The sequence below is a fragment of the Nelumbo nucifera genome, chromosome 3, assembly GCF_055504915.1.
Source record: "Nelumbo nucifera cultivar China Antique chromosome 3, China Antique-T2T, whole genome shotgun sequence".
Classification (NCBI taxonomy): domain Eukaryota; kingdom Viridiplantae; phylum Streptophyta; class Magnoliopsida; order Proteales; family Nelumbonaceae; genus Nelumbo; species Nelumbo nucifera.
Genome location: NC_142651.1, coordinates 41857953 through 41879902, shown reverse-complemented (window position 1 = coordinate 41879902; position 21950 = coordinate 41857953). Strand labels below are relative to the sequence as shown.

The window sequence follows — 21950 nt, the reverse complement described above, 5'->3', positions numbered from 1 at the left end:
ATATTTTCCTAAAAGACAAAAGGGTTGTAAGACTATTTGGTCATTTAGGCTGTATTTGGTTGAAGGAAAAGAAAAGAAAGGAAAGGTCACTAAACTACCCCACTGAGAGAGAGAGAGAAAGAAAATGGCAGATGAATAAGATAGAGACAAGAAAGAATTTGGTGGGTATAGTGGGAAGCTTTAATTCTGTGTTGACAGCTTCCAGTTTTTAGGAGGATAGTCCGTGTTGATAACGTGTATGGATTGGACTCCATTACATCGCACAGACACTCTTAAAAGGCAAAAAATATGAATTTCATGATTGCAAGCTGCACCTTCACGTCCCTGCCGCTGCCGCGTGTGTTCATAGAATTAATAAAGAACACGACCCTCAACCCAACTACGCTGCCCGCTCAGCCACTGGACGAGCCACCTCGCTACTGAACTGTATCTGTGAACTGTGATTGTGTCTACAACTCCAGAATTTCCCGACTTTAATTGATTCCTCACAATAATATCCCTTTTTCTCTTGGCTTTATTGGATTCGACTCAATTTCCAATTTTGTATGTAAAGAAGAGAGAAGTTGCAGTTCATAATGGCGAGAGCTGAGCATGAAACTAGCTTCAACCATGTGTCCTGTTTTGCCAACTTCTGGGTTTACGTTTAAATACGTTGCTGGGTTGTCATTGGAGATCTCTTAAATTGGACGTTTGTCTCATGCGAGGTGGATATCGGATGAGATTGGGTTCAGATCCTCAAACTGTTAGCTTTACTTTGTTTGATTTTGATCTTCAATTCTGAGTGTGATAATTTAATGTCACACCGCCACCCACTTCCTCCCAATTTTCAAGGGTATGATGGTGCAACTCCTCTAGTAATTACCACAAAAAAAAAAAATGGTGCAACACCTTTGTGCATTTAAGATCATTTTTTTATGCCATTATCAAGCCTAAGTGTCAACTCATATAACAAAGTAATTGATATTTGATTACTTCTCCCATTCAACACCATAATAATCAAACCACATTTAATTTCTAAATTCCTCTAGTTGCCACAAAAAAAAAAAATGGTGCAACTCCGCCTTTGTGCATTTAAGATCAACTTTATACAATTATCAAGCCTAAGTGTCCCACTCATATAACAAAGAAATTGATATTTTGATCACTTCTCCCATCCAACACCATAATAATCAAACCACATTTAATTTCTAAATTTTGTTAGATTTTGAAAGGGAAGAAAACACAAAAAGTAAAATGAAGAAGAAGAAGAAAAAGAAAATGGCAACTTACAAAATTAATTTACTGTTGTACACCCACAACATGTATATCAATCATATGCATTGTCTCACCCAAGTTTTTTTTTTTTTTTTTTACGTGTCTCACCCAAATAAAATTGTCAAGATGAATCTTGTGCAATTATTTGTATCTATCTCACAGCAGTACCATAGTATTTAATTACTACTGCAATATATCATGGTAGGAAAATTAGTTGAATTCCTCAACTACATTTAATCCTGTGATTTGGTATTGGACTATTGGTAGGTAGTACTAAATTTGAATGCAGTAGCATAGATGCAAAGCTTTAGTATGCTTCATCAATTAAGTTGAATTTGCAAATACATAGCTCATGTTTTAGGAGTTTAATGTTAACTCTCAAATTTCCCAACAATTATTTTCAAAAAAGAACCCCAACAAATGGGTTTAGAAGGAAGAGAGTTTGCCTTTAACTCTAGTCTTCTCTCTTTTAAGCCCCGTATCTTGGGTAAAAATTGTTAATTTTCATGGCTCAATACTTAATATTTTCTAGAAAAAAGTTCAGTATATATAATTTTATTATCCGAATCCATGAAGTTCAACTAGATCCTAACAGATTTAGATAAATAATAGGCACTTGAAAATATTAGCATAAGATTTTCCATATTTAACTTTCTATGGAGATGAAGTTGAAAAAGAAAATAGGAAAAAAGAAGCTGAGTCCATGAAATCCTGTTTTTTAACAAGTACAAATAATTTGTACTTGAGAACCCTGGATTTGGATGCTCAGGTAGAATTTATAGCATTTGAAAAACATGGAGATCTGACTACAAAAGACAAGTAGGCTTATATACACAACAGTACTCTGGTATCTTTCACCAATGAAAACAGTAGTTGAAACTATTATATTATTAAAATGCTAGCTAGTACACATGTATGATCAACAGGCTGCCATGCATTTCCAGGACTACTTTTTTCAAAAAAATATATATATTGACACCATTTCTTGATTCCTAGCTTAAATAATTATGCTAAGCAATAATAATAATATAAGTACATTTTTTTCATTTTCTTTATTTAAATACTATGTAAGAAATAATTTGATGTTCTTATCGAAGGTAGCATATACACACAAGATCAGTTCCTACTTCCTAGTTGTCAAGTATGTTGTGATCTTCTATAACTTCTCAAAGCAATTTCTTTACTTGTTTAATATCTTTCAAATCCAAGTATACCAAAGAAAAAAACTTGTAATTTCTTTACATATTTACTATTTTACCTTTTTAATTAAAATTTATAAAAATAAAAAAAAATATTTCATTTTATTTTTTTTATAGGATAATTTCTTTATTTCGGGTAAATACTACTACTACCAGTAAATATATTTAATTTTGGAAAATTATTGTAAGAACCCCTTGACATTTTATGGCCCTAAATTTGTGATGTCCAAGAGATGAGTGGTCAATTGTTAGCTATGACTTGTTCTACTTAAACAAAGAAAAAAAAGAAAGAAAAGAAAAATAAGAGAAATAACTATATATATATATATATATATATATATATATATATTGTATGTATATATGTATGTATGTATGTATGAATGTATAAATTAAGGGGGTGTTCAACAATAGACAAAATTATATTTATTGATTGATTTTGTGGAATTGAGAACAAGGTTGATTTTGTTTTTTCAAAACAATTGCCACATTGTTTTGCTGATGTGAGAGCTGTTTTGTTTTCAACCATGTTTAAATAATTTCCCACTTAATTGAAACTCCAAATAGAGAGACTTCTGAATTAAGTGTTAGAATTTACCTTAATTTACAAAAGAAAATGCTGAAAAGAAAAATACAGAGATTAGTTAGTGTAACAATCATTCATGATTCAACCAAGCCTTGTTTGTCATCAGTCTTCCAGTCTTAATTTATTCATGGATTTATCTGCCCCTTCAGAGCTTCAAAGATGGCTCATTTGATAACCCCTCTTTCTCAATCCAATTCGTATTAGCTGTCAGCTGAACGCGATGGCTGTTCAGTCAGATGTGGAACCAATCAACCAATGATAATGCTCCACGTCACCGAGAAAATGGTTGTGTGTTCCATATATTTTATTACTGACGTGGAATATTATCATTGCTTCCACAGCCACAGTCAGCTAATCTATTCTCTCTTCGATCCTCATCCTCCAGTCCTCCACAAAATCAGATCCTTTCACATTAACGGCCCAAATCCTCTCCTTCCCACCAATCAACACCTCACACTACGCGACAAAATCAACTTTTTGATAAATACCATAATTAATGCATGTACTGGTTAGACGGAGGGCTTGTTGGTAATTGCATTCTTTTCTCTAACCCCTCCGTTTTATTCTTAAAATTACTCTTTGTCAGTGCTTTCTCATGTTCACCGAACCCTGAACCAAAACCGGACCTCTCCCTCGTCATCCCAATTCCTATAAGGGCATTTTCGTCACTAACTCTGTCCTACTTTTCTGACGAAAACAAATAGTTATTGACCAAAATACCCACGGTCCACAGAGAATCCTCTCTGCCCTACTGCACTCAGGATCTTGTCTTGAATTCATCCGTTCGTCTTCCTTCTCCCTCTTCTCCCTTCTCGGTCCGTAAAGGCAGTCACGGTCAACAAACAGAGCCCCACGCTCTCTCATCATCAACTGACACGTGCGCTCTCTCTCTCTCTCTCTCAGTTTGCAAGACATGAGCTGGAGAGAGATTCCCTCGGTGGAAATCGAGCTGGAATTGGAGGAGAGTGAAGGGCGCCTCTACCTATAAATACCTCTCTCCTCACTCGACTTCTCCACGCATCCTTTACGTTCAATCATCAAAACCCAACTACCCAACTAGTCGTTCTTCAACTCCTACACTTCCAACTAGTGAAACTCACATGGAAATTCCCATGTTTTCGCTTGTTTCTTCACCCTTCATCTTCCTTGCCTCTCTGCTATCTCTGTTTCTCTTGTATGCTTTAGCTTGGATGCTAATTGCCGGTCGTCGGAGATTGCCATTGCCTCCCGGAACGACGGGCTGGCCTTATATAGGAGAAACCTTTCAACTCTACTCTCAAAACCCAAATGTCTTCTTTGCTTCAAAAGTGAAGAGGTTGGCCTCCCTTTCACTTGATTCAGCTCTTGTAAACTACTCAGACTCAGTAGAGTCTCTGTTCTGTCATTTCTGAATTCTGATTAAGTTGGTTTTTAATCTATTATAGGTATGGCTCTATATTCAAGACACATGTGCTGGGGTGCCCCTGTGTAATGATTTCAAACCCAGAAGCTGCCAAGTTTGTATTGGTGACAAAATCTCATCTTTTCAAACCCACATTTCCTGCAAGTAAAGAGAGAATGTTGGGTAGACAGGCCATCTTCTTCCACCAGGGAGCCTATCACATGAAGTTGAGAAAGCTTGTTATGAGGGCAGTCATGCCAGAGGCAATCAAAGACATAGTCTCTGACATTGAGGCAATTGTCGTCGATACTCTCCGGTCATGGGATGGCATGTTGATCAACACGTTCCAAGAAATGAAGACGGTGAGTTTTCTTCGCTGAACTCATTCTCCATGGTCGCAACAGAGGAAAGCATAGAGAAACAGGGGTCCCCAGTCTTTCTTTTGCTTCTCTTCTGCTTCTCCTTTCGCGGGAGAACCAGGTACAAGAGTTGAACAGTCAAAATCATCTGGAATCTCAATTTTTCTTTTTTATGTTGGCCTTGAATTCAAGTAATTCGATACATCCAGCTAGCTGAGATAATCTGTCAATCTCAGATAAATTAGCCTCCAATCCATGAATAAAGAGCAGCAACGTTTTTGATTGCTAATGGATAAGTGGACATGGGTTTCGGATAGTCTGTAATTTCGGGCCAAATTGCTATTCTTAGTTCTGATCTGACTCTGTTTGTTCTTGCAGTATACGTTCAATGCGGCATTATTGTCCATTTTTGGAAAGGACGATGTCCTCTACAGGGAAGAACTCAAACGGTGCTACTACATTCTTGAGAAGGGCTACAATTCAATGCCCATCAACCTTCCAGGAACCCTCTTCAACAAATCTATGAAGGCAAGAAAGGAGCTGGCTCAGATCCTAGCCAAAATCCTCTGTTCCAGGAGGCAGAGGAAGGAAGAAAGCAAGGACCTTCTTGGATCCTTCATGGGTGAGAAAGAGGGTCTGACCGACGATCAGATTGCCGACAACGTAATAGGCGTCATGTTCGCTGCCAGAGATACCACAGCCAGTGTTTTGACATGGACTGTCAAGTACCTGGGAGAAAATCCAAGCATCCTACAAGCTGTAACTGTAAGAATCCTAGTCCTCCTGACTATCAAAAGAAACTGTGTTTCCTAAGACTTTCCTTTTTCATGAAGGAAATAAACTAGAAAATTTCATAATAATCATTGGGTTTGGTTGGTTTTGGCTTCACAGGAAGAGCAAGAGACCATAATGAGGTGCAAAGAAAAGTCTGGTGAAGATAGAATTTTGACTTGGGCAGATACCAGGAAGATGCCAATAACTTCAAGAGTTATTCAGGAGACTCTAAGAGTAGCTTCAATTCTTTCTTTCACGTTCAGAGAAGCTGTTGAAGATGTTGAATATGAAGGTTGGTATTGAGCCATTAAATAAAACAAAGCAAAATAAGATACCCATATCACCCTTTTCCTTTTGTTATTCCACAAGTCGTTTTCTTTTTTCTTTTCTTCTTGTTTTATCTTTTGTTTGTGTATGAGGTCATAATCTGAATTTCCTTCCTTTTACCTGATTTCAGGATATCTCATACCAAAAGGGTGGAAGGTTTTACCACTTTTTAGGAACATTCACCACAGCCCAGACAACTTCCCAGATCCTGAGAAGTTTGATCCCTCCAGATTTGAGGTGAATATGAAAATACATTTTTTCTTTATTTCTTTAATTTAATTTTTTACGTTTTTGATAAAATTTAATTTTTTACTGATTCACCCAAAAGACTAACAATCAAATCTCTGTGTATGTCTGTCTGTGTTCAACAGGTTGCTCCAAAGCCCAATACTTTCATGCCATTTGGCAATGGGATACACTCATGCCCTGGGAATGAGTTAGCCAAGTTGGAGATTTTAGTTCTTCTACATCATCTGACCACAAAGTACAGGTAATCCTATCCAAATGACCCATGAGACAAGTTTCCTAAAACAGAAATTCTCCCCTCTGTCACTGTTATTTTATGCTAACTTTGGATGTTCATTGATTTTACTTATTTGCACTGACAGGTGGTCTATGGTGGGGCCACAGAATGGAATCCAGTATGGCCCATTTGCTCTTCCTCAGAATGGATTGCCCATCAGATTATCTTTGAAAACATGAAAGTGCAAACCAGACAGTATGGTGAATGGTGCTTTTAGTTCTTCCCAAAAATAGAAGACCTTCTGAAGAAGAGAGAGAGAGAGAGAGAGAGAGGGGGCTAGGACTAGAAGGATTTTGCAATGAAAGGAGAGAAATCCCTCACTATTTTTTGCCAAGAGACAACAAAACATTGAAAGAAGAGAAACCTTTAGGAATGGAAGATACAGAAGGGAAACAAGTGTAAACAAAAAGAGCCTTTCAGACCAAAAGAGAAAAAAAGCATGAAGGGGATGGTTAATGCAATTTCAAGCAAGCTCTGTTTCTACTTTCTATTCTCCTTTTGTAAATAATGAGAAGAAAGTCCTTCTCTTTGTGGGGGTCAAGTAGGTAGATGGGTTGTGGTTGGATGTCAGGTTCTTGGGTTGGCCTTAACCCATGTTCCATTAATGCCTATAAGTAAATAAAAAGAAAAAAGCAACATAGAAGAGAAGCAAAAAAAGAGCATATCTATCTTTAATCTCGACAGTGTTTGCTACAAAGAAAGTAACAGATGGCTTACTTTACTTCATCAAGAAATTTTGCTTCATAATTGTCATATTCCATAACAACTGACCTGACCATAAACAAGCATGTCATTATTAATAATTACAACAATGTCCCAAAATTCAATTGTTAGTTAAAATCATTGCTTGACTTTTGATCCTAAAAAATGGAATATTCATGATCTATGATGGGGACTTCACAGTAACGAATTAAATTGACAACCATATATGTCGGCACTTATTTATTCTCAGACAGTTGAAATTGGGTTGAGATGAATATTGGAATTAAAGTTAGTTGAGAAGAATAGCAGGTTCTAAGATAAGCCACCTAATTCCTAATTGATTTAATTAATGCTTTGTTTGATAATAATATACAATAAGAAATAGCCTTGATCTTGAGAATAGTTAATAACATATCACAGCTTGAAATAACTAGCTAATTAATAACCACTCTTACAGGCTTAAAGCAGCATAGTAAGTTGTAGCCATATTCACTCATTTAATTGGGACAGTTGTAAAACCCTTGTTGGTCTACATCAATCATTGATGTGCTTAGATTACATTAGCAAGTGCACTATCTAATCAAGTAATACAATGATGAATAGGGTATCGTCCCCACAAGGATTGATCCAACAATTACTAGTAATGAATCAGTCGTTTGTTATTTGATAACCGAAATATTAAATAAATCAAAACCCTAATTCTTAATGAGCAAGTTACCCTAATCAGTTTCAGATCAAACCACCTTCATGCAATGAGAAGAAAAGTTGTATGTAAACACTAGTAAATTCGGTTCAGCAATTAAACCATTAAGTTATTCAACTGATGTGGAATTCAGTCATGGGTTGGAAAAACCCTAATGGTATGAGCAGCATCTCTCAAGCACAACCCACTCTATCTATGGGTAACAATTCCTATATCTCTATCAAGAATTTAATCCCCATAGATGCATTAAGAACAAAGAATTCGAATGGCATTAATTCAGGTATGAATGAACACCAAACGAACCATGCAAATTATCTCTAAGATGCATTCAGTCTGTTTTCTTGATTAGATGATCTGATTACCTAAGTTCTTTCTCAAACAATTCAAGCAATCCAAGAATTAAGAACAATTCGGCCAAGATTATTCTATCAATTGAAAACCCTAATCAAGAAATCCCAAGAATGAATCCAATCAATCGAATAACATAAAAGAATTAATTACAGATTTGAATCAGCACCAAACATAATTCGAATACTAGAAAGAAAGAAAGATTCAATGACAAAAATCTGTTAAACCCTAACTGAATCTAGGTTACCAATTATGCAGAACCAAAGAAAAAGACAACCTATGATTCTTGCATCAATCTTTGATCTCCTTGATGTGATTCTTCTTCAATTCACATTCAGCAACCTTCTTCTTTCTCTAGCACTTCTCTTCTTCAGTTTGCTTTCAGGGGTTTGAACCCTCATTCTAGTGCATTTCCGGATGAGAACTTGCAGGCTAAGGAATGACTCCAGCACGTCAACAGTGCGGTTGCAGATAATTCGGGCCCGATTTTGACTTCGATGCAGTCCGTATCTATAAAAACTCAAAACCTAAATGTTGTAGAAATTTTCCTTATCTTTCCAACCCATCTTGAATCATCTCAATCGGAGTTCGGATGAGAGAGTTATGCCCAAATTACAACATGGTGCTGAAACTGTCCAGAATTACCCGATTAGCCTTATTTTTCACTTAACGCCTCCTTTCATCTCCTAAATCATAATATAAGAATAATGAGTCCATTTAGGCACTAAATAAGTATAAAAGACTAAATATTAAGGGATAAAAATATGATAATTTTCATTTTCATCAATCACCATACATGATACACCCTTTTGAGTCTATAATTCATTACAGTTTTAGGAAAACAATTATATGTTTCTAAAAGCTTTGCACCCCATACCAGACAAGTAGAGGTATATATATGATGTGACCAATCCACATAATTAATATAAGAAGGAAGTAGAACCATGAGGACTGAACCAGACAGAGGTATCAAATGAAAGAGTTAAAGCTTCACATACTTATTTAATTTGAATCGCTGAGGCTATTGAAGACTTTGTTAGTTGTTAGTTGGATGGTGTGCAGTAACAGAACTTCCATATATTTTAAGACATTTCATCCCCATTTATTAGCTTTAGCTTTATGAATATTACTTTCTTTCATGAATGTAAGCCAATAAAATAGTAGTGGATACTTGTAGACTCTTGAGTGTTAGTAAGTAATTTATCATTACTTTTCAGAGAGAGAGAGAGAGAGAGAGAGAGAGAGGTCTCTTTGGGTTTGGCTCAAACTTAGTAGAGGGGTGAGGAAGAACTTACTTGGTGGGTGGAGAGAAGTGTTATATGCAAGTTGCCACCTAAGCTTCTGCTACTTGAAAGATTTTAGGCCACAAAAGTCCACCAAATTGCTACCCAAGCTGCCAAACACAAGATCCTAAGCCACAGAAATCTTTCCCTTCATAAGTTCATCTAGGGACCATCAGTCAGTCATCTTAGCTTTGTTATCTGCCACAAGTAATTAAAATCCTACAACACCAACTGCCTTTCTCTATGTAGGCCCGTATACGGAACCAGTGCCCTTATTATCATCTTGGTATCCATGCCAATCACTAGAGCAAGGCCAAAGAGACTTACTTATCTTTGTGACTTGGCATGTTTGAAGGTTCATGCATAAATCAGAGTAGAGTAGTGGAACACGACTCATGGAGCTGGCCCTGAAGATTCGGGATAAGGTTTCCCAATTGCTTCATTGATTGACTTTTATGCAAGTAATGCAACATACCTCTTACAAGGATTCGGTGATGTTGATTGGGCTGGGGCTATCTTTTTTAAGTCATAACAAATTTAAATGATTATGAAAAGTGATGTCTTAGTGTGGTCATGAGAACTTGCATCTATCCAGTCAGGACTCAAGAACCACAATCTTCTCTTCAATGCTGGTTCAACTCATCTTACAATGTTTTCAGCTCATGTCTTCCTTCAATCCATTGAATTCCATGTTATCCTGATCTCTTCTACTTCAAAAATCACCAACAAAATGTCAATACACCCACCTAAGCACTGTAAAGATTCAATGGTTGGAAGGGATAAGAGAAAAAAAAAAACTTGTGAAGGCAAATGAGAAGAACATGGCATGAAGGCCGGAATCAACTTTTCGACATATATCGGACCCACTATAGGGCTCGGCGGCAAGGTGATCGAGGAGCGACATGCCAGTTAGGGGGGAACACACCACAACATAAAGTAGTAGGCCTTTGATAGGTATGTTGCCAGTTGAATGGGGAGCTCTCTTACCTACAAGTTGCCTGTTTGAACCCCTGGACCTGCAAGTTGGGAGTTGGTACCTTTGATAGTTGGAACTAGGTGTCATTAACAAATAGAGAGTATTCAATACTGCACAGAGGTAGATTAGATGTTCTTAGCTACATAATCTCAATTCTCATACTAAACAACATTATCCCCCATCCAAAAATAAATGAATTAATAAAAGATCTTGGGTTGTCATCATCATCATCAAAAAATAAATAAATAAAGAGCAAACCAAATTAACAAAAAAAAAAGAGAGAGAGAGAAGAAGAAAGAAAACAATAGTATTAAACCTCATGGATATGTCCCACAACAGTATTAACAACTTTGTACTAGTTCAATGTATCCATCTTTGATAGGGAAGGGATGTGGACTCACTTGGATCAATTTACTGTTAGTTGTTTGTGTGTCATTTTCTGATTTCTGATGAGTACTCAGTACTACTCAAACAAATTAAAGCACATCAATTAATTCATTAGAAATCAAGGACGCATCTTCCTGATTTTGCTTCTTTGAAACCCAAACCTCATTTTTCTCATGTCTATACTTAGGGTCTGAGACCATAGGACAGATTAATTAGAATCAGTAATTCATTTCTGTGCTCAGAGAGCCAGGACCCACCCTTGGACAGATCCCTATCTTAGAAATTAGAACATGATAACTGCTATCACTCTTCATCGAATCCTTCTGACATTGCTTGGCAGTATACAGAGAACTTAGTAGTAGTTTTTTATCATATAGTTATAGACAGGGCATCCTTTATCAGCTATAGCCTATTGTAATGGGTTCTGTTGTCTCAAGTCAGAGGCAATCTGTGATCATTTAGGGCATCTCTTATAAATATCAACGTCAGCTTATGAATTGTCACCTGGTTAACTGGTGAAGTTAATTGTCTGATCCCCCAAGCACTCGGTAACAAGCCCAGATGCAGCCCACTAGCATGACAAGTGTCTTCTGTTTTATTGGTACTACTTGGGTAACCCAATTTTAACAGTGGTGGAGCCAGGCCCATTCAAATTTTGATAAATCTTCAACCCAAGTCTGCCCAAGTTGCACCCCTATTTAATTTTCATACGATAATTTGCCAAGTGTTAAGTGGTCCAACATAGATAAACCAAGAGCTGATTTCACTTGTTTCTCTTTTGGTTTTACTAGCGTAAGAGCACGAAACATGTGCAAGTAAGAATTAACCAAGGTGTTAAAAATTAATCCGGAATGGAACCGTTTTGTCCAATGGTTTCTTGGTTGACTGTTCGGCCGTTCAGTTCAAACAGACGGTTCGTTTCAACTAAAAAATTAAAAAGTAAAAAAATAATTAAAATAGCAAACAGTTAAAATTGTTGAATAGGTCGACGACAGTTCGACCACCCAAGTCAATGAATTGCTAATCAAATCAACGGATTTTAGTCAAGGACTGACCGGATTGAGGGTGAAATAAAACCAGTTACCTGGATGGTAATATGACATTGCATTTAATTTTTATGACATATACGGTAATACCAAAATCAAAGCAAGTATCTGTTATATATAATATAAATAGATAAATAAATAAATAAATAAATAATGTAATGCTGTTAATGAAGAAAATTTATTAATACATAAAAGTTGTTGGCTGTTACACCACTAAAGGATGTACATGCATGGCACGTGCACTCACCTCATTCCAATTAAAAGTAGTTAAATTTGCTGAATACCCGTGGTTTTTTATCTGAAAATTGGTCGGGCCGGTCCGGGCTAGATCAGGATAGACCCATTTTCGACTCAATAAGAAAATGGGTAACAGGCACAGCCTCACGGATGACAAAATTAACCCATAATTAAGTTATTGTGGTAATAAATCCATTATTAATTTGAGTTTGGTACCTGATGGTATTCTATAGAAAATCAATGATAAGCTGTGAGGCCTTTTGGTTGTCGGATCAGATGGGATGAACTGAACCATGCCGTATAAAAATGGCCGAACCCGATTGTTCCAAACTATTTGAAGTCATTGACATGTGTGTTGCATTGAATGCGGAATCTTACAAGTGGGCTCACGTCAACGCGACCACCATCTTTTACAAGGTGTATAAAACCCACTCAATTAAATTTAGAGGTTGGTTGATATTTGACACACGTGTTTCAATAGCTTCGTTCTACCTAAACTCAAAAAATATATTTATTATTTCCAGTTGTGTTGTCCTTCATTAGTCATTACTAGTATTTACTACCCTCTTTTAAATCTTTAACAGTATCAACGTATTGGCCTCTGTGTTCTGCAGAAAGATTTGTTGCCAGAAGCTGCTTGTCCTTTTCCTTTTATATCCTTCCACCTCACAATGAATTATCTTCGTCTCTGTCCAAGTGTCCTTATTATCTGCAATTGCATGCAACTGCAATTTTCTCTTCTTGGGTGTAACGCAATTGACGAATCCTAATCCAAATCCAGATCAGAGAACAATGGGAGGAACCATTTCACACTCTATCTTCTCTTTCTTTTCTTGTATAAGAGAAAAACCCAAAAAAATCAAACCCTCATAAAGTTCTTTGAATTATTTGTTCTAGTATGAAACAATTGTATACAGTTTTATTGTTTTAATCTTTCATTTATTCTCAAAATCTTTGGTTTTGTTGTGCCTAAAATCAAACATAAATTGGAATATTGTGAATACAAGGAAAAGAACAAAGTTAGGCTAAACTCAATATGAAAAAATTAGGACTGGATTGGGTTTAAGTAGTTGAGGTTAGAATTGAGGCTTTGGCCAATCCAACCCAACAAAAATCTGATTTAACTTTAATTTATATTTGTATGGATAAATGTTATATAAACAGTTATTTATGTATAACTAGTAAGGTTAAAAGTATCGTTATGTATTGGCCTGTGTATCGGCTGATACATATCGTTCTGAGACCCATTCGATACACCTCTACAGTGGGTGTATCAGGGGTCAGACCGGTTCAGGGGATGGAGGGGGTCTTAGACCGGCTCCCCTGAACCAATTTTAAAAATAAAAAAAATAAGTAAAAAAATAAGTATCGAAATGCCTAATACGCCCCTACCGACGTATCGGGCATATCAATATTTTAAACCTTATGTATAAGTATTTATACATATATGTATATGTGTAGATAGATATATGTATATAGGTATTACATAAATATTTATTTATGTTTTTATATATGTATGTATATCAACAATTTTAAATTTCAATGGAAAATTTTTATATATGTCCTTTCACACATAATAATGATAAAATTGGATTTATCTCAACCTTTGAGTCTAGAAAATAAGGACATTTAACAAAAGGAAGTAGAGAAGTTGAGCCAATCCAAAAACTTCATGTTCTGTTACGGTTAATGTTGGATTTGGTTTGTAACCTGGCCAAATTTGCAGTCCTACATGGATGAACCCTCACAAATTTGACTATTCTAAATTTCTAATGTAGCAATTACCAACCTTAGGGTCTAGGGCCCTAGGCTAATACTTCTTAATTCTTTGGACTAGTTTTTTTCTATATATCCTAATCCAAGTACAATTAGGAATTAGGTAATTTGGGTGGATTGGACCAGACTTAACAGTCTAACGTCAATCCAGGCCCAATCCTAAAAATAAGGATATGGGTCGAGTTTGTGTAGGCTTCGAGAGATTTGGGTGTTAAAAGTCATCACTCTCACACTTTTATCTCCATTTGATATAGGTCGTAGAAGTTAAATTTAATAATATAATCTTAGTCTATATCTTTATCATTACCTATGAACACCTACCTTTATATTATATAAGTTAAATTTATTTTTTTTATTTAGAAAAATTTATAATACCAAAAGAATTTTGACCAATCAAAATCCTCCATCAATTCTGATTAACACCACCTAATTGGTTACCACATGTTTATACCGCTTGATTGGTTATGAGTTTCTCAGAATCATGTCTGTACGCGTGGTATCCTAATTGAACCCTCTCTATTTTCCTTGGTATTGTCACATATGTATATTTTAATTCATCTACAACAATGTATGTTTCATCTGGGCCTGTAAAACTGTTTAAAGTTTTTCTTTTTTATTTCCTTGGACTCATCATTGTTAGGGTTGCTAACAAATCAGATCAAATTGGATATTCCTATATCCAAGCCAGTGTAATATCCAGATTCAGACCCATTTGAAGATAAATAGAACATTAGCTTAGAATTAAGCTTATTAGCTGATCCATCAGTTTTTTTTTCTTTATTTATTTTTGGGTCCATATCACTGTTTTCTGTTTTGGGGTTTTATTTCTGAAAACTTAACTGGACTGAGTATTATTTCTGGTTCTTTGCATAACATATATATGCTGTTTTGTTCATGTTTGTCTACGAGTGTGGGACTGTGGGTATGCAGACCGGATCAGTTCCGGTCCAGACCCTATCATCAGCTGGTACAAAGGAACTACTGTTCCAGAGTCCAGAACCTATATAATAAGGCCAGATTAGTCTAAGGTTGCATTTGGCATTTCTTATTTTAAGGATTTATCTCTTTTTTTATGTTAAAAATTCAGTATTCATAAAAATATTTTAACTGCAAAGAAGAGATAAATCCTTAAAATAAAAAATGACAAATTCAGCCTAACCATGTTGAAACAAGGAAGTGTAGCATGTCTTCTGAAATACATACAATAAGGTTCATAAATCAGTTTCTTACTCTGTTTTCCGTCTTCATTCACATTGCATGTAAATGAAAATTTTGTGATTTCGTATATTCTATTTATATCTAAAGGGTTGAGTTGTATTGATTTTCATCAAGGACCGCATAGCGCAGTGGATTAGCGCGTTTGACTTCGGATCAAAAGGTCGTGGGTTCGACTCCCACTGTGGTCGCTTTTTTAGTTTTATTTAATTTTATTAATAGTTTAAATGCTTAAATTATATGTTATGCCCTAAACTCGACTCCGGACTCCCGCTGTCTCTAATTTTTATTTAATTTGATTTTTATTAAAATGGAATATCGTGAAAACATGAAAAAGAAAATAAAGAAAAAAAAAGACGATTAAATGTGGTATGGTAATTTTCTTACATCCATAAACGTACGTAGGACTGCAACTTGAGCCGGGTTAGCTTAAACCCAAACTAAACCCGGTCTGAAAATTTAAGCTCAGTTTGGAAGGAATATAAAATACAAATATGTAGTGTGTAAAGTCTTGTATTTTGTATATATGTGTATTCTTTCCAAATTGAGCCTTAGGTCAAAGTTCAAATTAGGAGTGAGAATTTGGCCCACCCAACTTCACATATATGTATTTATGCATATGCATACATGTATATATATGTGTATATAAACATTTATGTATGTATATATGTGAACAACTTTAAATTTGAATTTGAAGGCAAAATTTTAGACAAACATGATAATTATGCCCATTTACACATAATAATGCTAAAACTCAATAGAAAATAAGGACATAGGGCAAAAAGGAAATAGAGAAGTCAGTTCAACCCAAAAACTTCAGTTTCCATTAGGGATAGGGATGGGGTTGGGTTTGGGTTGGGATCATCTCAAAACAACCTAACCTGGCCTAATTTGCATCCTACATGGAATAACCCTCACAAAAATTGACTATTCTAATGTAGCAATTACAACTAAGCTAGTAATTCTTTGGATTAGTTTTTTTTTTTTTTTCTATATATCCTACTCCTAGTACAATTAGGAATTAGGTAATTTGGGTGAATTGAACCAGGCCTAAGGATCTGAGGTCAATCTAGGCCTAATCCTAAAATTAGGATATGAATTAGGGCCTAGCCCAATCCAAGGTCAAAGCCCAAATTTTCAACCCAAGTTAAATCCAATGCTTTTTTATTTTGAAGTGTTTTTCTGTTCTTAATCCAAACGGTACTTTTAATTGGCTGGCTAATATTTGGAACATCAAATATCCCATAAAGATAAAAGACTTTTCTCTTTTTCCTTCTCAACAATAGGCTTCTTACTAAAAGTAATCTAAGGAAAAGAGGATATAACATCGATGGCTCTTGTGGCTTTTGTGGAGATGCGGAGGATATTGATCATATTTTTAAAAATTGTGCCCACATAAAGCAATTGTGGCTTACCTTAAACACTCCCTTGGAGGGACCAAATGAGACTGAAAATTTAAGTGATTGGTGGACAAGGATCGGCAATAAAAAGGAAAACAAGATTCATTTAGTTAAGGAAAAACTAGCTTTTGTTCTTTGGGTTGTTTGGAAAAATAAGAACTCGAAAACTTTTAATAATATTTCAAAATGGACTCTTGATATGTTTTCGAAGTTTCTTGATGGAAGCAAAGATAAAGACATTTCCCAAATTGACAAAGTGTGAAAACCAATTAGTTGGAGTGCTCCAAAATTTGGCACTATTAAAATAAATTTTGATGCCTCTCATAACAGTTATGAAAAATATTCTGTAGCTTGTATTGTTTGTGACCATCTTGGTGGGTGCTAGCGGTTAAAGCATATAAACTTGACTCCTATACTATCAACCAAGTGGAAGCATGAGCTGCATGGGAAGCCCATACTCAAACAACAAACTATAGAGAATATCCTATTATAATCGAGGGTGATTCATTATTGGTCATCTCGTGCCTCAATAAAAAGGCGGAAGTTCCTTAGAATTTGAAAGGTATCATCTCTTGTTGCTTGAGGAGGAGAGTTCTGTTCAAAGCAGGTCTTTGGTACCAACATATTTTCAGAGAAACTAACCAGGTGGCAAATTGACTTGCTCATGAAACTCTTTCTCCTTCTACCCCTTCCCTACACTTTTGTATCAACTCCCTTCCCTCTTCCCTTCTTCTTATTTATTTTGCGGATTTTTGGAGACGTACTACCCCCGTTGTGTGTAGTACACTCCTCTTTTCAAAAAAAAAAAAAAAAAACCCTCGTTAATTGCTTTTTCAACCATTCACTTAATTACTACCATGCACTTCATCTGATCGCCATCCCAAGACACCAAACCATACAGATTTCGCAAAGGCACAATAGAAGAGGTGAGGTGCTCCATTGTTTCACTCTGTGTCACAAAGAATACAATCCCGATTAACCCAGTTCCCCACTAATTTAATTATCTTAAACACCAGCCCATTTAGTAACCTCCATAGGAATAAATGAGTAATGACACCTCGGGTACAACTTGGCCTTCCAAAATTTAATCCATTTACTACATTCTATGGGTTGCAAAAACCTGTTGTAGCGAACAATCTGGCATACAATGATTTCACCAAAAATTTCCCACGCCCATATATCCTCGATGATTTCATGCTTAGTAGCATCGAATAAATCATAGATTGGAAAATAAAAATTGGTATAATTATACTTTAAGAAATAAGAGGAAACGAACAATAATTTTTTTCTTAAAGTTAAGAGGAAACGAACAAATCATTAACTGAACCATTTTTTTTTATTTTTGCATGTATTTTTATTCATTTACAATAATGAATGTTTCATTTAGGCCCATAAAAATGTTTTACCCAAATAAAAATGTTTACGTTTTTATTTTGGAAAAAATAGATATTTTATCTAATAATATTAATTCTTTGAACTTTTCATTATTAAGGTTGCTAATAAGTCAGATCAAATTGGATATACTTAAATCCAAGCCAGTAATGTCCAGATTCCGGCCCACATTTGAAGATAAATAGAACATTAGCTTGGAATTAAGATTATTATCCAATCCATCAATGGTTTTTTTTTCCGTTCCATATTAGTGTGTTTTGTTTCGGGGTTTTATTTCTGAAATTTTAACTGGACTAGATATTATTTTGGTTCTTTTTATAACATATGCTGTTTTTGTTCATGCTTGTCTACGAGTGTGGGTATGCAGACCAGATCAGCTCCGGTTTAGACCCTATCAGCTGCAACAAAGAACTATTGCAAACCCTAGGCCAGATTAGTCTAAGGGCTTGTTCGTGTTTTGGATTTTGAGATGAGAAAAAATGGCTAGTGAGAGTTTGGTTTTCATTGACCAAGATACCTATGTTATTTTTTCAGATTTATATGGGGTAAACAGAAAATTTATTTTCCCCAAATGTCACTTACCCAGGTAAGGTAAGTGATACATATCTCCAAAATGGGTAAACAACTTTCCCACTTAGGAGGAAATTTGACGACATATAGAATGAAACAAATTATCCCTTTTAATAATAACTTTTCATAACCTAAAATAGTCATTGTCTTATTTACCTAAAAAATAAAAAAAATATATATATATATATATATATATGTATAAATACAATTACCTAAATAAATAACTTCCCAAAAAACGAATAAAATTAAATATTTTGAAACAAAGAAATACATCTTCATAAAACGGTTTCTTGCGCTGTTTTCCGTCTTCACGTAGCATGTAAATGAATATTTGTGACTTCTTATAATTCAGTTACATTCTAAATTGTTTGGTTGTATTAACTCTCATCAATGACCGCATAGCGCAGTGGATTAGCGCGTTTGACTTCGGATCAAAAGGTCGTGGGTTCGACTCCCATTGTGGTCGTTGTTTTCTGTTTAATTTTTATTGATAGTTTAAAGCTTAAATTAATGGATTGTGCTCTCAACAGTCCGGAACCTTAAGGTTATGTTTTTGAAGGAGAAAAGTAGAGAAAAGAAAAGAGAAGTAGGAAAATCTTTACAAATGTTATATAAATTTCCTTTCCTTACCCTACCTTTTCCTTCAAACCAAACATGGCTTAAGAGATAGATGTTGAGTTTAGAGTTGTCACTGAATCAGGTCTGGTAAATTTGTGATGGGGTGGACCAATTCCCAGGCCGGTTATTAATCAGTTCTACAAAATAGAACCAAACCAATTATTAATTGGATCCGATCCAATCATACTCGACATTTATAAATACCTATGAAATAACAATTTGAAATTTCATTTTTGACAATATAACCTTAATAAAAATAACAATTGATGAGGGTAAATTTGGCCCTCCAATGACATTGTGACACATGGCATTTTGGAATAGTTGGATGACACATGAACACCACCTAAGCGATGACTTGGAGTCTTAGATCGCGGTTTCTCTTCGCCTTGACTTGGCGACCTGCCTTCACTGCCAACTTGACAACCTCGACCACAACTCAGGTCGACTAGAAGCATCTCATCCAAGGCCGACCTGTAGCACCTTGTCATTGGCAGAAGTGACCTCGATGCGAGGAGCGATCTCCCTCAAGGGCGTGCCGGCCTGACTAAGGTCCAGGTGGCGACTTGCAAGACGTGCTCGTCGATAAATTCGACATGCATATCTCGACACTCCCACATTTCTCAGAAGTTGGCCCACGTACCGAACGTTTCGGAGGGTGGTCAACATGCATGGTGGTTACCTCCGAGGATCTTGGACCAGTTAAACGACCTCCTGGAAATCTTGGATGCGATGCGTGAAGCCCACACCAAACAATGCCTATATAAAGGCACCAACCCCAATGACATAGGGAGGAGGCAAGTAAGCACATTTTAGATCTCTCATACTTTCTGATTTTTTTAGCCCGCGATCTACTACGAGAGTACTAACTTAACCATTGGAGCGACCTCGCCAGGTTAGCCACCCCAGGTCCTCTAACATTGATTCCTTGCAGGTTTCTCCGAAGAGCTACCCAGTTCGGCACCCAATTTACCCCCTAGCTCGACCTAGTCAGCTTGGCATCCAAGTCTTCATCCAACAAAAATCCTCCACTTCGAGCTTTGAGTCATCGACCACCTAGAAGTAGTCCGAACAATAAGGTGCTACCAAAAAACCCTTCACCAACAATAATTAGTAAACTATAAAAATGTTGATAAAAGCAAGTGTTTTAAGCAAAATTATATTGTATTCTACCTATCAAATTTACCCTTTAGACATAGAATTGTAATAAAAAATATACAAGAAAAAACATGAAACCTCTGTATATTATTAATTACATAATCAGTTCAAGTCTTAATTAGTTTGGAGCAGAAAAATCTGGCCCCGACCCAATTATAATCAGGTCAAAAGGCTTAGAACCAAGGCAGAATTGATGCATGGTGGTTACCTCCGAGGATCTTGGACCAGTTAAACGACCTCCTGGAAATCTCAGATGCGATGCGTGAAGCCCACACCAAACAATGCCTATATAAAGGCACCAACCCCAATGACATAGGGAGGAGGCAAGTAAGCACATTCTAGATCTCTCATACTTTTTGATTTTTAGCTCGCGATCTACTACGAGAGTACTAACTTAACCATTGGAGCGACCTCGCCGGGTTAGCCACCCCAGGTCCTCTAACATTGATTCCTTGCAGGTTTCTCTGAAGAGCTACCCAACTCGGCACCCAATTTACCTCCTAGCTCGGCCTAGTCAGCTTGGCATCCAAGTCTTCATCCAACAAAAATCTTCCACTTCGACCTTTGAGTCATCGACCACCTGGAAGTAGTCCGAACAATAAGGTGCTACCAAAAAACCCTTCACCAACAATAATTAGTAAACTATAAAAATGTTGATAAAAGCAAGTGTTTTAAGCAAAATTATATTGTATTCTGCCTATCAAATTTACCCTTTAGACATAGAATTATAATAAAAAAAATACAAGAAAAAACATGAAACCTCTGTATATTATTAATTACATAATCAGTTCAAGTCTTAATTAGTTTCGAGCAGAAAAATCTGGCCCCGACCCAATTATAATCAGGTCAAAAGGCTCAGAACCAAGGCAGAATTGATATAATCGGTTCAATCTATTCAGTTTTATCCAGTAGACCCGATCCATTGACAACTCTAACTCCTTTTTTGGCGATTATTTAACAAAATTGCTCAATGAAGGTATCAATAGAAAATTTATTTATAAATCCAGAACATAAGAAAAAAATGGAAATAAATTCAAATTAATTGATTTTTTATACTTAAAGCAAATAGGATGCAAATTCTTTGTGTCTCTTACAAAAGAGATAATATATCTGATTCTCTTTTGATGAAATATTTCTTACAACTTGAAGATTTATATCTAAGTTAAAGTCAAGCGTCAAATAATATGCCCCAGTATTTTAGAGAACAGTGGATATTACTTCCTTCAATTGGGCTTTAAAAGCCAAAATATAATAATCGGCATCGTGAAAAATTAATATACCACCTCTCTTCTGGACTAAAGCTGTTGGACACAAACTAACTTTGCTCTTCGAGGACGAGGACTAGTACTTTGTTTAGTGGACTTGCTTGGAAACAATGGTGGCAGCTGTGTATTGTCCCACCCCAGATCAAAATATTTATTTGGAGGGCTGTTAAAAGAGGTTTTACCCACTAGAGCTAATCTCCATAAACTTCGTTGAGTGTAGAAAGAGAATACCCACATGAGGAAATTAACTACCGAACATGCATGTTTTGCTGTATTTCCAGGCAATTAAACCTATCTGGTTTGGATCGGCACTCTACTTGTGTGTTGAATTGTTTTCGAGTAGAAATGTGGCACAATCAGTGTTTTAAAAGGTGTGAGAGACGGGAGGCATGTCTCCGGGCTAGGTGCCTTCAAAACACGCTAAGGCGTATGCCAAAGGCATTGTGTTAGAGGCATACATAGTAAAAGCCTTATTTC

At 36.0% G+C, this 21950-nt stretch overlaps 1 protein-coding gene and 2 non-coding genes across 3 annotated transcripts; all 3 read left to right on the top strand.

Moving 5' to 3' along the window:
• The first annotated feature begins 4040 nt into the window (after nt 1–4040).
• Nucleotides 4041–6746, top strand: LOC104604090 (abscisic acid 8'-hydroxylase CYP707A2-like). The gene is made up of 7 exons (XM_019198851.2): nt 4041–4351; nt 4461–4779; nt 5155–5541; nt 5668–5842; nt 6008–6114; nt 6249–6367; nt 6486–6746. The coding sequence occupies exons 1-7, from the start codon at nt 4137–4139 to the stop codon at nt 6577–6579; spliced, it is 1416 nt and encodes a 471-aa protein (XP_019054396.1). The 5' UTR covers nt 4041–4136; the 3' UTR covers nt 6580–6746.
• Nucleotides 6747–15190: 8444 nt separating this feature from the next.
• On the top strand, nt 15191–15264 carry TRNAR-UCG (transfer RNA arginine (anticodon UCG)). Its single transcript has one exon. It is a non-coding gene; the product is annotated as a tRNA-Arg (tRNA).
• Nucleotides 15265–18827: 3563 nt separating this feature from the next.
• Nucleotides 18828–18901, top strand: TRNAR-UCG (transfer RNA arginine (anticodon UCG)). Its single transcript has one exon. It is a non-coding gene; the product is annotated as a tRNA-Arg (tRNA).
• The last annotated feature ends 3049 nt before the right edge of the window (nt 18902–21950 follow it).

Coding starts and splice junctions, on each gene's coding strand:
- LOC104604090 (XM_019198851.2), top strand. CDS start 4,137: ATGGAAATTCCCATGTTTTCGCTTGTTTCTTCACCCTTCATCTTCCTT. Junction 6,115..6,248: donor TTGATCCCTCCAGATTTGAG/GTGAATATGAAA, acceptor TGTGTTCAACAG/GTTGCTCCAAAGCCCAATAC. Junction 6,368..6,485: donor CATCTGACCACAAAGTACAG/GTAATCCTATCC, acceptor TTGCACTGACAG/GTGGTCTATGGTGGGGCCAC.